The following is a 14246-nucleotide window of genomic DNA, read 5'->3' as shown; positions in this document are numbered from 1 at the left end:
GAATTTTGATCAGTTTTTCCTCTTCACTAACTACTATGTATTTGCTGCTATTAATCCATGCATGCTTAGTGCTTGATTAATTGTCTCTGCGCTTAATTTACGTTCATGCTTAATGATCAGTTTCGTTCATGATTAATTGGTGTATGTGTTGCTTAATCACATAATGACAACCTTATGTTAATTTTCGCTTAGTAATTTAATTTAGGGTTGGATTAAGTGGTTGAACTGATTAGGGATAAATTCTCGTAACCTAGGATAAGAGACTTGCTTGTGAATCAAAGGGAAACAACATGTTTTAATTCTGCTATTTCTTTAATTCGAATTTGCTCGCTGTTTAATTTACAAAAACAAACAACCCCCCCAATTCATTACTATTTTATTACTATCTGTTATGAACGTTTGGCTGACCATTGCTCATTGGGAGATGACCTAGGATCACTTCCTAGATACTACATTTTTAATGTTTATTTGATTCGGGTATGGCCTCGATCAGAGTGTTGATGCAAAATGGCCAAGTAGTGGCCTATGCTTCTAGACAACTCAAGACCCATGAGAGGAATTATCCCACCCATGATCTAGAGCTGGCTGCTATGGTTTTTGCCCTTAAGATGTGGAGGCATTACTTGTTTGGCTCGAAGTTTGAGGTGTTTGGTGATCATAAGAGCCTTAAGTACTTGTTTAGTCAGAAAGAGCTGAACATGCGTCACAGGAGATGATTAGAGTTTCTTAAAGATTATGATTTTGAGCTTAGCTACCATCCCGACAAAGAAAATGTGGTGGCTGACGCCTTGAGTAGGAAATCCCTACATATATTTACCTTGATGGTTAGAGAGATGGATCTCCAAGAACAATTTAGAGACCTTAGCCTTGCATGCGAGGTTACTCCTAACAGTGTGAGATTAGGGACTTTGAGGATCACCAGTGAGTTACTAGGAGATATTAGGGAAGGCCAGAAGACTGATCCTTTTCTAAGGACTCAGTTAGAAGCCATAGAGTCAGGAAGGGAGAGTAGTTTCAATGTTGGATCGGATGGAGTCTTAAGACTTCAAGATAGGATTTGTGTTCCCAATGCGCCCGAACTTAGGAAGATGATCCTAGAGGAAGGACATAGGAGTAATCTGAGTATCCATCCTGGTTCTACCAAAATGTATCAGGATTTAAAGATGATGTTTTGGTGGCCCAACATGAAGAGAGAGGTTAGTGAGTTTGTGTATGCATGTTTAGTCTGTCAGAAGGCTAAGATAGAAACATCAGAGGCCTTCAGGGAAGTTACAACCCTTGGAGATACCCCAGTGGAAGTGGGATAGTATTTCCATGGATTTTGTTGTAGGACTACCTAGGACCCCCAGAGGTTTGGATTCTTTCTAGGTTATTGTTGACAGACTGACCAAGTCTGCTCACTTCATTCCCATTAATATAAGATTTTCCTTGGAAAAGTTGACCTCCCTATATATTAGTGAGATTGTCAGATTACATGGTGCGCCATCTAGCATAGTGTCTGATAGAGATCCTAGGTTTACCTCTAGATTTTGGGAGAACCTGAACAAAGCGTTGGGGACCAAGCTTAGACTAAGTTCAGCCTACCATCCTCAAACTGATGGCCAAACTGAACAGACCATACAGTCGCTGGAGGACCTTTTGAGGGCGTGTGTCTTAGAGCAAAAGGGAAGTTGGGAGAGTTTTCAGTCATTGATAGAGTTCACTTACTACAATAGTTTTCACTCTACCATTGACATGGCTCCCCATGAAGCTTTGTATGGTAGAAGGTGTAGGGCACCTCTATGTTGGCTAGAGCCTGGAGAAAACCTCACCTTAGGACCTAAAGTGGTACAACAAACCACCGAGAAGGTGTAGTTGATCTAAGAAAGGATGAGGACTGCTCAAAGTAGACAGAAAAGTTATCAGGATAAGAGGAGGAAAGACTTGGAATTCGAGGTTGGTGATCATGTATTCTTGAGAGTCACTCCGTGGACTGGGGTTGGTCGAACATTGAAATCCCGGAAACTCACACCTCGCTTTATTGGTCCTTTCCAAATTCTTAAAAGAGTCAGTCCTGTGGCATAACAAATTACATTACCCCCATCACTTTCTAATCTTCACAATCTCTTTTATGTGTCCCAACTTCGTAAGTATATTCATGATCCATCTCATGTGGTCGAATTGGATGACGTACAAGTAAAAGAGAACTTGACATATGAAACATTGCCTTTGAGGATCGAGGATAGACGAAACAAGCAACTAAGAGGGAAGGAGATTCCTTTGGTCAAGGTGATCTGGGGAGGTACATCAGGAGAAGATGCCACGTGGGAATTAGAGAGTCAGATGCGAGCAGCCTATCCATCCTTGTTTAACTCAGGTAAATTTCGAGGATGAAATTTCCAAAAGGGTGGGAGAGTTGTAACACCCTGAAAAGTTATTAATTATAAATCGATGTTTAATTATATTTGTTGTGTTATTTGACTATATGATTGACTTGAATGAGTTGAAGTATGCCTTGAATTAGTCATGTGTGAATTTCTTGATGTAGATGTTGAGTTATGTGGAGTTTTGTTGAGCAAAGTTGAAATTATGAGATTTTAGATTTTTGCCTAAACCTAGTTCAGTAAAATCAAGATCCCAGATTAGTTAACCGTTGGATCGTCTTCAAATTTTGTATGAAGCTTCCTAAGACAATTTTCCACAGTCTGACCGTTGGGATTATGAAAATAAAAACGTTTGGTCTCTCGCTAAGCGCGAATGGCGCGCTAAGCGCAACTGCAACTGAGAGGAAGTTGCATTGAGCTCCCAGAGGTGCGCTAAGCCCAATTCCAACAGAGAGGAAGTTGCACTAAGCGCCCAGAGGTGCGCTAAGCACAATTTGTAGGTTATAAATACGTTCTTAGCGTGAAAAACATGATTTTTCACTCTCCTCTTCTCCAAAAACGCCACCCAAACCCTAAAACCTCATTTTTCACCACCCACGACTACCGGTGACTGTCGTAAGCCGCCATTGCTTGCCGTTGAACCCCCACACCAAGAGGAACACTTTAATTGGAGCGGAATCCTCAGAATCCTCCTCAAGGATTCGGTGGAGAAAATCCTTCAATCCTCCATTTCATAGTTTCTCTAAGGTAATCTTGACTTCTAAACCTTCTCCTAGCTAATTTGAGTTCCTCTTAGTGTCTGTTATATGTTGGGTACTATAATAGGGTGTTTTTACACTTCCTTTGAAAAACCCTAGAGAATGAGACATTGTAGAAGTTATCTTTTATAACATTGAGGTTATTTTTGCGGCATTCACTGAACCCCGATCACATTGGCGTGATCGGAATTTCAAAACGATGTTTCCTTTTCGTAAAACCCAAAATACCCCTCAGCCCTTTATATTTTGACAGGGGTATTTGACCACAAATGTTGCCTTTGACCTTGTTTTTGAAACCTATGCTAAATTTCCTCCGTTTTGGCGTAATAGAGACTTGTGTTGGACCGACAAGCGTGAACGAGAGAGGGACCTCTAAGTGAGGGGAGTTTATTTTAAATTTATCATTTTTACACCATAGTTAGGGTCAGGGAACCTAGCTATGAGAATATATGCCAGTCCCTGTTGCATGCTGATTTTCCTTTATAGAAAACAACACTTTTTTACTAATGGGATGTGATATAATTGTTATTAATGTGCATGTTGGTTTTCAAGAGAAACTATGTTTTTGACGAATGGGATGCGATATATTTATTGTTGATGAATGAAATTATTGTCTTTATTTGACTTGTGTTGTTTGAGGATCTGGGGAGTGTGAATCTCAGGCATGAAAGAAATACGTATATGCGGAATGTGACTTACTGTTGATGTTATTATTGATGATTATGTTAATATGAAATGAGGTTGTTGTTGTTGTTGGTAATGTCATTGAGATGAAATGATTTTATGTTGAGAATGATATTGGAATGGAATGTTGATGATGTTGGAAATGCATTGAGATTTGCATGTTGTGTATGTTCGTGGGGGGGGGGGGTGCATTGACCTTGTCGGATGTCCTTGGTGGGGGAAAATAGAGTGGTTAAAGAGTTTAAACATCTCTGAGGGGATGTTTAGGATCTTTAATTCATCCATGGTCTTTGTACTTGATGGTGCTCACGTTCATACGTTGTATGTTGTGTATGTTCATGGGGGGGTGCATTGACCTTGTCGGATGTCCCTGGTGGGGGAAAATAGAGTGGTTAAAGAGTTTAAGCATCTCTGAGGGGATGACTTAGGATCTTTAACTCATCCATGGTCATTGTACTTGATGGTGCCCATGTTTCATGCCTCATATCACACGGGAAATAGTATAAACTGTGGCAGTGTGTACTTTGTACTAGGGGGTGTGTCACCTGGTAGGGAACTCCCTTGTGGCCCAGGCTGATCACCGAGGGGGGGGGGGGAGTTACGGTGCACGACTGGGTGGCCTCGACAAATATTGCATGGTTTTCCTAAGTGAGGTGTCGTGTGGACACACTTAGGCTATTTCCTTGGTTGATGGTACGTACCACATTGCATCTGAGAGTTGAGGTCAGGTGCATGCATCATTCTGAGCAGTATTGATTGGATCCATGGATGGATGATGAATAATTGTTGAATGTGGATGATGAATAATTGTTGAATGTGGGTGTTGAATAATGAATGTTGTGTAAGCTTATGATGTTTGCCTATGGTTTCTTGCTAATTGTGATTATTTGGATTTAGCATTGGTTCTTTTTATAATGAAATCACCCTTGCAATTTTGTATCATGTGGTTGATACCTGTGATGAACGTGAACCTTGTTCGTGGGAGCAGAATGACAACAGTAGGGTGCAGGAAGTGAGATTCTGTTGAGGAGCCGTCGAGCCGACGTGATGACGCTGGGATTATTTTGGGAGAGAGTTGTGTTTTGTTAATCAACTCCTCCATAGTTGGTTCCATGATTCGTTTGTTGAATTAAAGATGTAAATCACAGATTTGAATTATATGTATGAATAAGTTTAATTTCCATTATGTGAATGACGTGTACTGAGTTACTATACTAATATATATGTATCCACTTAAGTAATGTGTGTTGTTTGGTGACTGTATGTCGAGACAAAAAATTACTTTCATTTTTTTATAAGTAAATTAATGGAGTTTTCATTTAAAATTGAAAATAATCGCGATTTAGAGTGGTGATATTGTAGTGACGAGGCAAGTTGTTACAGATGGAAGAATAATTGATGGTTTACTTCGATATCCAGCTGATTCTCCATAGTGGGAGAAAATTGATCGGTTGTATCTGGAATTTGGACAGGATCCCAAAAACCTAAGGCTTGCTCTTGCTTCAGACGGAATGAATCCTTCGGAAACTTGAGCACCAACCATAGTTCATGGTCTATTTTGCTAATGATTTACAACCTTCCTCCTTGGTTGTGCATGAAGTGAAAATACATAATGTTGTCTATGATGATAACAGGTCAAAGACAACCAGGAAATGATATTGATGTGTATCTGACTCCCTTGATTGAAGACTTGAAAAAATTATGGGTTGAAAGGGTTGATGTGTATGATCAGAGTGTTCAAGAAACCTTCAGGTTACGTGCAATGATATTTTGCACCATTAATGACTTTCCGGCTTATGGGAATTTGAGCAGATATAGTGTGAAAGGACACCACGCATGTCTTATTTGTAAGAAAAACACCAGTTACATTCAACTTAAACATGGAAAAAAGACAGTATACACAAGGCACCAATGATTTTTAAAACCTTTTCACCCGTATCGACGGTTGAAGAAAGCATTTAATGGACAAATTGAGATTGAAAGTGCGCCTAAACCCTTAGGTGGACACAAAGTGTATGATCGGGTGAAAGACATTGATACTATCTTTGGTAAGACACATAAAAGGGATGGGTCAGGGAATTACATTTGGAAGAAAAGGTCAATATTTTTTTATGTTCCTTACTGGTGTGATCTACATGTGCGACATTGTTTGGACATCACGCATGTCAAGAAAAATGTGCGCGATAGTTTGATTGGCACCATTCTTAACATTAAGGGCAAGACAAATGATGGTTTGAAATGTCGTCAAGATTTGGTTGACATGGGTATACGAGACCAGCAACATCCAGTTGCACAAGGTGATCGAACGTATTTGCCCCAAGCATATCACACAATGTCAACGACAGAGAGGAAAAGTTTTTGTCATTGTCTGAAAAATCTTAAAGTGCCACAAGGATACTCTTCAAATATTAAGAGCCTTGTGCCAGTTAAGGATTTGAAGTTGGTTGGTTTGAAATCTCATGATTGTCACGTGTTAATGCAACAATTGTTGTCAGTGGCCGTTCGTGGTATATTGCCTGAAAAAGTTAGGTTTGTCATATGTCGCTTGTGTTTTTCCTTTAATGCTATCTATAACAAGGTTATTGACCCTCAGTAGTTGGATAATTTGGAGAATGAGGCTTCCATCATCCTTTGTGAATTGGAGATGTGTTTTCTGTCGTCATTTTTCGACATCATGATTCACTTAATAATTCACCTTGTGCGGAAGATTCGGTTCTGTGGGCCGGTCTTTTTATGTTGGATGTATCCTGTTGAGCGGTACATAAAGGTGTTGAAAGGATACAAAGAATCAATATCGACCAGAAGCTAGCATTGTTGGATGATATGTTGCTGAAGAAGCTATTGAATTTTGTTCAGAGTATATTAATACCGCAATACCAGTCAGAGTTCCTGAAAGTCGTCATGACTCCAGGATTGAAGGTAGGGGTACACGAGGATGCAATATTGTAAGCATGGGTCGCCAGCAGCTGTCATAAGCTCATCTATATGTATTGAACAACACAGCAGAGGTCGTCCCATACATAGATGCTCACAAAAAACATGTCAGTGCTACTCATCCAAAAATGAACAAGATGAGGTTGTTGCAAGAGCACAATAGAACTTTTATCAGCTGGTTTAGAGAAACAATCTTGGCAGATGACAGTGCTTCAAAGACATTACGATTGCTAGTTGTTGGTCCAAATCTAAATGTTCCAACTTGGAAGGGATATGATATCAATCACTATTCTTTCTACACAAAGTCATAGGATGCAAACAGTAGCGGTCAGAACAGTGGGGTCAGTGTGATGGTCATTCAGATCACTTTTGTAGTGCTTCTGATAACAATCCAATTCAAGCGTCCATGCCTTACTATGGAGTCATTGAAGATATTTTGGAGCTTAATTATTGTGAATTTAGAGTGGTTGTTTTCAAGTGTTTGTGGGTTAATGGAAATACTAGAGTACGTAAAGCAAAATGGGATTTACTTTGGTAGACCTTGAAAAGGTTGCTTACAACAATGATCCATTCATCATGGCAGCGCAAGCTAGACAGGTGTTTTATGTCCAAGATCCATGCGACTCAAGATGGTCAGTTGTTCTTCAAGGGAGAACAACTTGTATCGGTGGGTGAATTGATGGTTCAACACTTGATGTGAATGAGCTACCAACTTTCTGCAAACAAATGCCTTTCATAACTCGGGAACTTCAGGAGGATGATGAACATGCAAATCATAACGATCATGATGAAGGTTTATGGGAGAACATTCGTACATAACTGCATTTGAACAAAGTAATGTATATAACGTATGTCATAATTGTAATTCATTTTTCTTTGGATGTTTTCAAGTTAATGTTTATATGCTATTTATATAAATGATTACATAGAAACAAAATTTGTTTGACTTATGCAGACTCATGGCATCATCGCCAAGGTCCCCTCCACATTCTGATATGCCTTTGGAGGCTACGTCCAGGAAGACCAGACAATCGACCCAGCTGAGAAGGTTGACTATCCAAGGTTTGGATCAGCTGCGACCAATGGTTACCATCAATCCTACCATTGGGAGAGGATTAGGGCCCCATAAAGAAAAGTTCCATAGTTATTTGGGGGTTGTAGCGCGTGAAAAAATTCCTATTCTCCACTCCACTTGGAATGATGTACCAAAATCTTTAAAGAACCTTGTTTCGGATGACATTTTGGTATGTGCATAACGACAAATGTTTAAATCATTTAAAAATATTATTATTCACTAACTATTACATTTCAATTTTGATTTGGAGGGAAAATTTGACATTCCCGAAGGTGACAATGCTAAAAAGAAGGTGGTGTCAACGGTCGCTACCAGACAAAATATGTTTATGCTGACAAAGACAGTCATCAGAAAGATGATCCTTCTGTTAAGTATGGTATTGATGCAGCAACATGGGCAGAATTTGCAAAAAGCCACTAAACCCTTAACTGGCAGGTATATTTAAGAAGTTAAAAAAAATGAAATTCTTATCATTTATTTATTTTCTAACTTTGTCAAAATTGTTATTGGTTATTCGTAAGGGAATACGGAAAAAGGCTCAGGAAATTCAAAAATACAACGGCTGCCCCCATTTATTGTCTCGTGGGAGTTATGAGCTACTAGAAAAAAAAACTAATGGAGGAAAAAAGGAAGACACGAGAACAACAAGCATAATTTACTGAAAATTCTTCACTAAGTGTCAACCCACCATCACCGGTTTCAAGACATGTTAAGTGGAAGATGGCCCGCATGAAGCGATATGGGCAGATGACCTATACAGCGGCCCAAGAAATTTCAAACAAAATTGTGAGTAATTACCTCCGCGTTTGACAGTGTTACTTACTATATTTTACAATAAGAACCTACGTTATGTTTAATGTCATGCTGAGTTTTGAACAAGACTCTTTAGAAGAATAGACAACGCAGGGAAGCTTCATTCCGCATGGTCGTGATGACATATTGAACATGGCTATTGGTCGGCTAGAGCATCCAGGTCGCGTACGTGTGGTAGGGACAGGTGTAACAATCAGTCAGTATTTTGGACAGGCATCTCGTGGCTCAAACAGTTCTTCTAGATCAATCAGTCAACAATAATTGGCTCAAATCATTGGTAAGTTGAAGGAAGAGTTGAGAAAAGAAGTAGAGGAAGAAAACAAAAACTCACAGGAAGTGTGGAGGAGGACGATAGAAGAGCAAAACAAACACAATTTGGAAATAATGAAACACGAGTTGAAGCACGCAATAAAATTAGAGTTATCCCAAATTGTATCACAACACTCACCGCCACTTGAGGCACCTGATATACAAGTCTTAGCTGCACGTGTGAGCATGAAGGGGAGTTGTGCGAAAGCTGGCACAATTCCATCAGTTAAAGAGCCTTCTGATGTGCATGTGGATACTATGGGTTTGTACGTAGTTCATGACCAGTGTACTCAACTAGTGGCATTGGGAAAAGTGTATGAGAGTGTGTCCATTATACACAATGTCCCTTATGCAGATGATGTGGTTAGGGTAAGTGTTGTCAAAGTTTACCACTGTGACGCTCAAGTTCCTTTGCCTACACCAAAGATTCAATTTGTGAGACAGGCCATTGGCACATTCGTTGGGTGGCCGACACATCTAGTGAAAGCTGTACCCAATGAGGTTTATTGTTTTCCCTATGAATATTAATTGCAATGACATTTTTGTTGAAAACTATCGCAATTGAAATTTCACTAAACATGTAGGATTCACAAAAGGGTATGTCGAAAAGGGTTACATCTGCAACAATGGACAATACAGTGGCTGCAGTTGATCCATTGGGAGAATTAGTGAAGAACCTTTTTGATGTTTACCAAAAGCCAATTCAGTTGCCATGGGATGGGGCAAAATTTGGAATACATAATGTCAAAGAGGGTTTTTTCATCACGCACGCAGATGTCACCGAGATAATTTTAGGTGACAAATGTTTGAACATATCCATACTACAATTATCAACGATGTAAGTTAATTTGGTTTAGCGACTTCATTAATTATATATTAAGTGATAAATAATGTTGGCTACAATATACCATTAACAAAATTGTCGTCAAATGGTTGAAACAGGTTCATGAATTATTGGAGCACATGCTTAGATTATGGATCACTGCATGGTTTCCTTGAACCTCAGTGTATACACAAGGCAAAGGACAAACGCCAAGAATGTGAACAATACATTCAAACATGGGTCAAGGAATCACAAAAACAAGTGTACCTAGGAGCTTATCTGAATCAGTAAGTACATTTGATGTTGAACAATGTTTAGAAAATACATTATAATTGTGTAACTAATGTTTTTTGTGTTCAGGGCACATTGACAACTTATTGTTTTATGTCCACAGGACAATATTATTGTTTGGTTATGTTCTCTGCGTAAGAAGCCTAATGTTTACATCAAGGGTGTATTTAATAGGTTACTTTCTAAATTTAAAGTCAAATAGTGTATACTGAGAGTAGTGGTTAAACACAATGATTTTTATATTATATACTTTATTGCTATTTTCAAACTAGTGCAATGAAGACATTAACCAGTAGTTTGGAAGGAGGCAGATCAACCTGTACCTCGATGGATTGAACCAAAGGCATGTCATTATTTATTGAAAAGTGCTTTTGAGTTACTTCCATGTGTTACTTTCATAGTTGTACCTTTTTTTAACAATATTTCATATTGCATTTAGGGCCATGTTCAAACCGGAGGCTTTGAGTGTGGATATTATGTCATGCATTGGATGTGGTGCATAGTGAGTGGCAGATTGAAGAATGAATGGAATAGGGTATGTTTACTACAACAACTTTTAGTTGTTACTATTGTTTTAAAGTCTAATTGAATGTTTTATGTACGATTTATTTTCATATTTTCAATTTGGCAATGGTTTTATGATGGAACACCATTAGACAAATAGGCCATGACAACACTTCACAATAAATGGGCAGCATATTTTTTGCAGATGAAAAACATGGATTTTAGCAACATGTAGATGACATACATGAATTTTTTTTTCACACTAGACATTTTCATTGTTTACATTATAAACAATTATGCTAAGTTGAAGTTAATTGAGTAGTGTGGATATGTTTTCAGCTATTTACTAAAAAGGGCATATTTAATTTTTATTTCATTATGTGATAATTGTTATTTTAATTTTTTAAAACATTAGAAGTGTATGTGTGTGTGGTTGATAGGAAAAGATTATATTAATCCCAAATGCAGTAACAACAAAGACAAGAGTCATTCAATGCACACTTTTGATGTTTAATTGTGGAGTTGCATTGCATTAGCTGTTTGTTTGCAGTCCTTGAAGTTGGAATGGCTTGAGGCCATGCAGTGAGGATTGTTTGGTGTGTTAATCTCCAGCACCAGTCAAATATTATCTATGCCTTCAAAATAAAAAAAATCTAGGAAACACCATAAAAAAATAAAAAAAGGAAAAGCTTTTCATATTATTCAGAAGGAACGTGTTTTCGTTTGTTTTGTTTGAATTCCTATCCACACGTCTCACCAGAAACATGTCAGCGGTGGTTGCTGGTTCCTCCTCTTCAATGTCTGCCACCTTCACGACAAGAAGGAGCCCTTTCTTAAAAAACTCTCAAGGTTCTCATTCCAAGGCAGTGACTTCACCTCAATGCCAGGTTGTACTACTTACTATACTTTGCTTATTACAAGATCTTGTTACATAATTTGAGATCACGTAATTGAACATTATTAATTGATTCATGTGCTATTGTTTAAGAAATAGAATTCATTTTGCTGTTGTATTTGCAGAAAACATGTTTACAAGGGGTCTCACTTCATGAAGCAAAAATGGGTGTTTCAGAATCCTTAAGCACAATTAGAAAAATTTCCTTTCTCATTTTCTCATAGGAGTAGAGTGCTGAACTTTTTGGATTGAAAATGCTAATATATGGATGTTTGTAATGTTTTATTTTGATAAAATATATTTAATGCTATTTCTAGTAATTTATAAAAAAATCGTACGATTTATGATGTATTTCAATTCACAAATAAGCCTTCCTAGTCATTTTGTGTTAGGATCCAATTGCAAGTTATGGGACATCATTCCTCATTGGAAGTATGGGATTGTAATATAGGGTTTATAAGGCCTTGGGCTCTCCACTTAGAATAGCTAGTTTTTGGGGTGTGGTTCTTCGAAGGTTATTATCATTTGGTTCATGATTTTTGACTAAGTCTGACAGTAATGTTCTTTGTGTAGTTATATTATTTTTATTATTTTGGACGGAAAAAGAAACTTTATTATAGGAGAGAAGAAATACAAGGGAAAAAGGGGATGACATGCCTTAGGACTGAAAGTACAACTACATTAATACAAAGAGCTTTTCATTAGTGCTACATGTTCACATATTTAAGTTATTGAGAGATTTATATTAAAGTTGCCTTAATATGAGCCGGATAAGTGTGAAAACATGCTACTTTGTTTTCTTCTCTTCCATATTGTATTTGACCTGTGCATGCTACTTCTTAAGCCTGAAATAGCTTCTGTCTTTGTGTATGCACATGTCTATGAACTTGTTTTTCTATTTAAATTCTCCTTCAAGTAATATTATTTTCTTGCAGAAGACAAGGATGAGGATGAGGATGAAGATGTTCATCTAGCTCCAGATAGTGCTGATGATGCACCTAGAACTATTCCTCAGCAGGGTTCTTCTGAACAAGTAAATGTTGTGCCCAGTCGTCCTTCTGCTCATATTGTTGGCATTATAAACAAAAATTGGCATTCGTAAGTATCTTTTTAATTACGTGGAGCATGTTCGAAATACTTAAATAGTGTTTAACTTCATTGTATAGGCTAATCAAATCATGCATGTATGTTAATTAGGTTAACAATGATTTGTGTGGTTGTGACCTTAGTCATATAATTGAGCTCTGTTGTACAATTTAGATTTTAGATACATGGGATTCATCGAACGTCTCTTGTTTTCATTTTCCCTTAACAAAGCATTTATGTTTTACTTACAAACTGGTATTCATTTGATTGGAATCTGAATTAACCTTTTTTCATTAGAGGAAACTAATATCTCTTTATCTCCATTAATTAAGGGATGTTCTGCTATTGAATTAGTAAGAACTGGTACAAAAATGTAGAGATACATATATTTTTATCCCTTTTGAACAGCCATAACTTTGTATTGGCTTGATCTTTAACTAATAATTCCTTTAAAGATAGAAATGATAACCTCAATCTCAACTTTGGTAAGTATCGGTGATAAGGGAAAGTGCCTTATCAGTTTTTTCATAGCAGAATATGGATTACATTGCCCTTTTACAATGCAGCACTGTTAAAAATCCTTAACCATCTCAAGTATTGTTCCATGAACAAATCCTCTAAGTTAATACAAGGCAAATTGAATTGGAACATATAGCTCGATCTGTTGGTTGGTTGTCAGAGATTGGGTGTTGTACACTCATGCAAGTTATACTTGTTTGGCAGAATTTTTTTTTTATTTTTAACTTTTGTAATCATTGTCAATGACCAAATATCCCAAAAGTTTACTCTCTTAGGCAAAGACTCTGTGAATGGTTTTGATATCTAACAGACCTCCTAAAACAACTGTTCTTCAAGCCTTCAAGTGTGAACAATGCACAGGCCCACCTTCCTTGTATTCAAATTGAACTTATATCTAGAAAAATAGGAGCTGTAAGGATATAACTCTTGACCACTTATTCATAGAGGCTATGAAATGGTGTCAATTAATAGAGTAACCTACTATTTTGTTTGTACATAGAATAGTCATGCCATTTTGTTTGTGACTTGAGTTTGAGAACAGAGAATAGTCAGAATACTATCTCTATAGTGTGTAATTTCAGCTTGTTTCAATAAATGATTTCAGTTCAAATTTGATGTTCTATCACAATCACAAACATAAATCACAAAATTGATCCTTAATTGCATCAGTGTAGTCTCTTAAAAAAAGAGTCTTAGTTTTCTAATTCCAATCTTTTAAAGTGTCTAATCAATTTGAAAAACCCAACACAAGAAGTGCCATAATATTACTGAAAAATCAACTTAATAAGACCCAGACAAATTAAATGGGTCCATAAAATAGACATGACTTCATATTTAAATATTACTAGCAACACATCACCTCAAATAACAAAGTAATCCTTCCTATTCACAACACTTGACACAATTTCTTGGTAGTAGTTCCTTCCATATTATTCAAAATAGTGTTTAAGGGAACCAACTTTTATGCTCGTCTAACTAACACCAATAGTCAGTCAAACATGATCCAAACCAAGGATTTAAATAGTAGATCTTATCAGTTGGTGCAGCACAACACCATATTTGTAGAAAATGTCACAAACACATTACAGTGAGTATAGATTGCACTACCTGCAATGGTTCCACCACATACTGAAATTGCAATTTAAAATCCCAGTATGGCAACTAGCCTAAGAAAACTATTAAAGCCATTATT

General features: G+C 37.4%; 1 protein-coding gene across 1 annotated transcript; it reads left to right on the top strand.

Annotated features, from left to right (window-relative positions):
• The first annotated feature begins 833 nt into the window (after positions 1 to 833).
• On the top strand, positions 834 to 1307 carry LOC121174591 (uncharacterized). The gene has a single exon (XM_041014002.1). The coding sequence runs from the start codon at positions 834 to 836 to the stop codon at positions 1305 to 1307; it is 474 nt and encodes a 157-aa protein (XP_040869936.1).
• The last annotated feature ends 12939 nt before the right edge of the window (positions 1308 to 14246 follow it).

This window comes from Glycine max, chromosome 1 (assembly GCF_000004515.6).
Source record: "Glycine max cultivar Williams 82 chromosome 1, Glycine_max_v4.0, whole genome shotgun sequence".
Classification (NCBI taxonomy): domain Eukaryota; kingdom Viridiplantae; phylum Streptophyta; class Magnoliopsida; order Fabales; family Fabaceae; genus Glycine; species Glycine max.
The sequence above is the reverse complement of the archived record's forward strand: the minus strand, read 5'-3'. Positions and strand labels throughout refer to the sequence as shown.

Coding starts and splice junctions, on each gene's coding strand:
- LOC121174591 (XM_041014002.1), top strand. CDS start 834: ATGGATCTCCAAGAACAATTTAGAGACCTTAGCCTTGCATGCGAGGTT.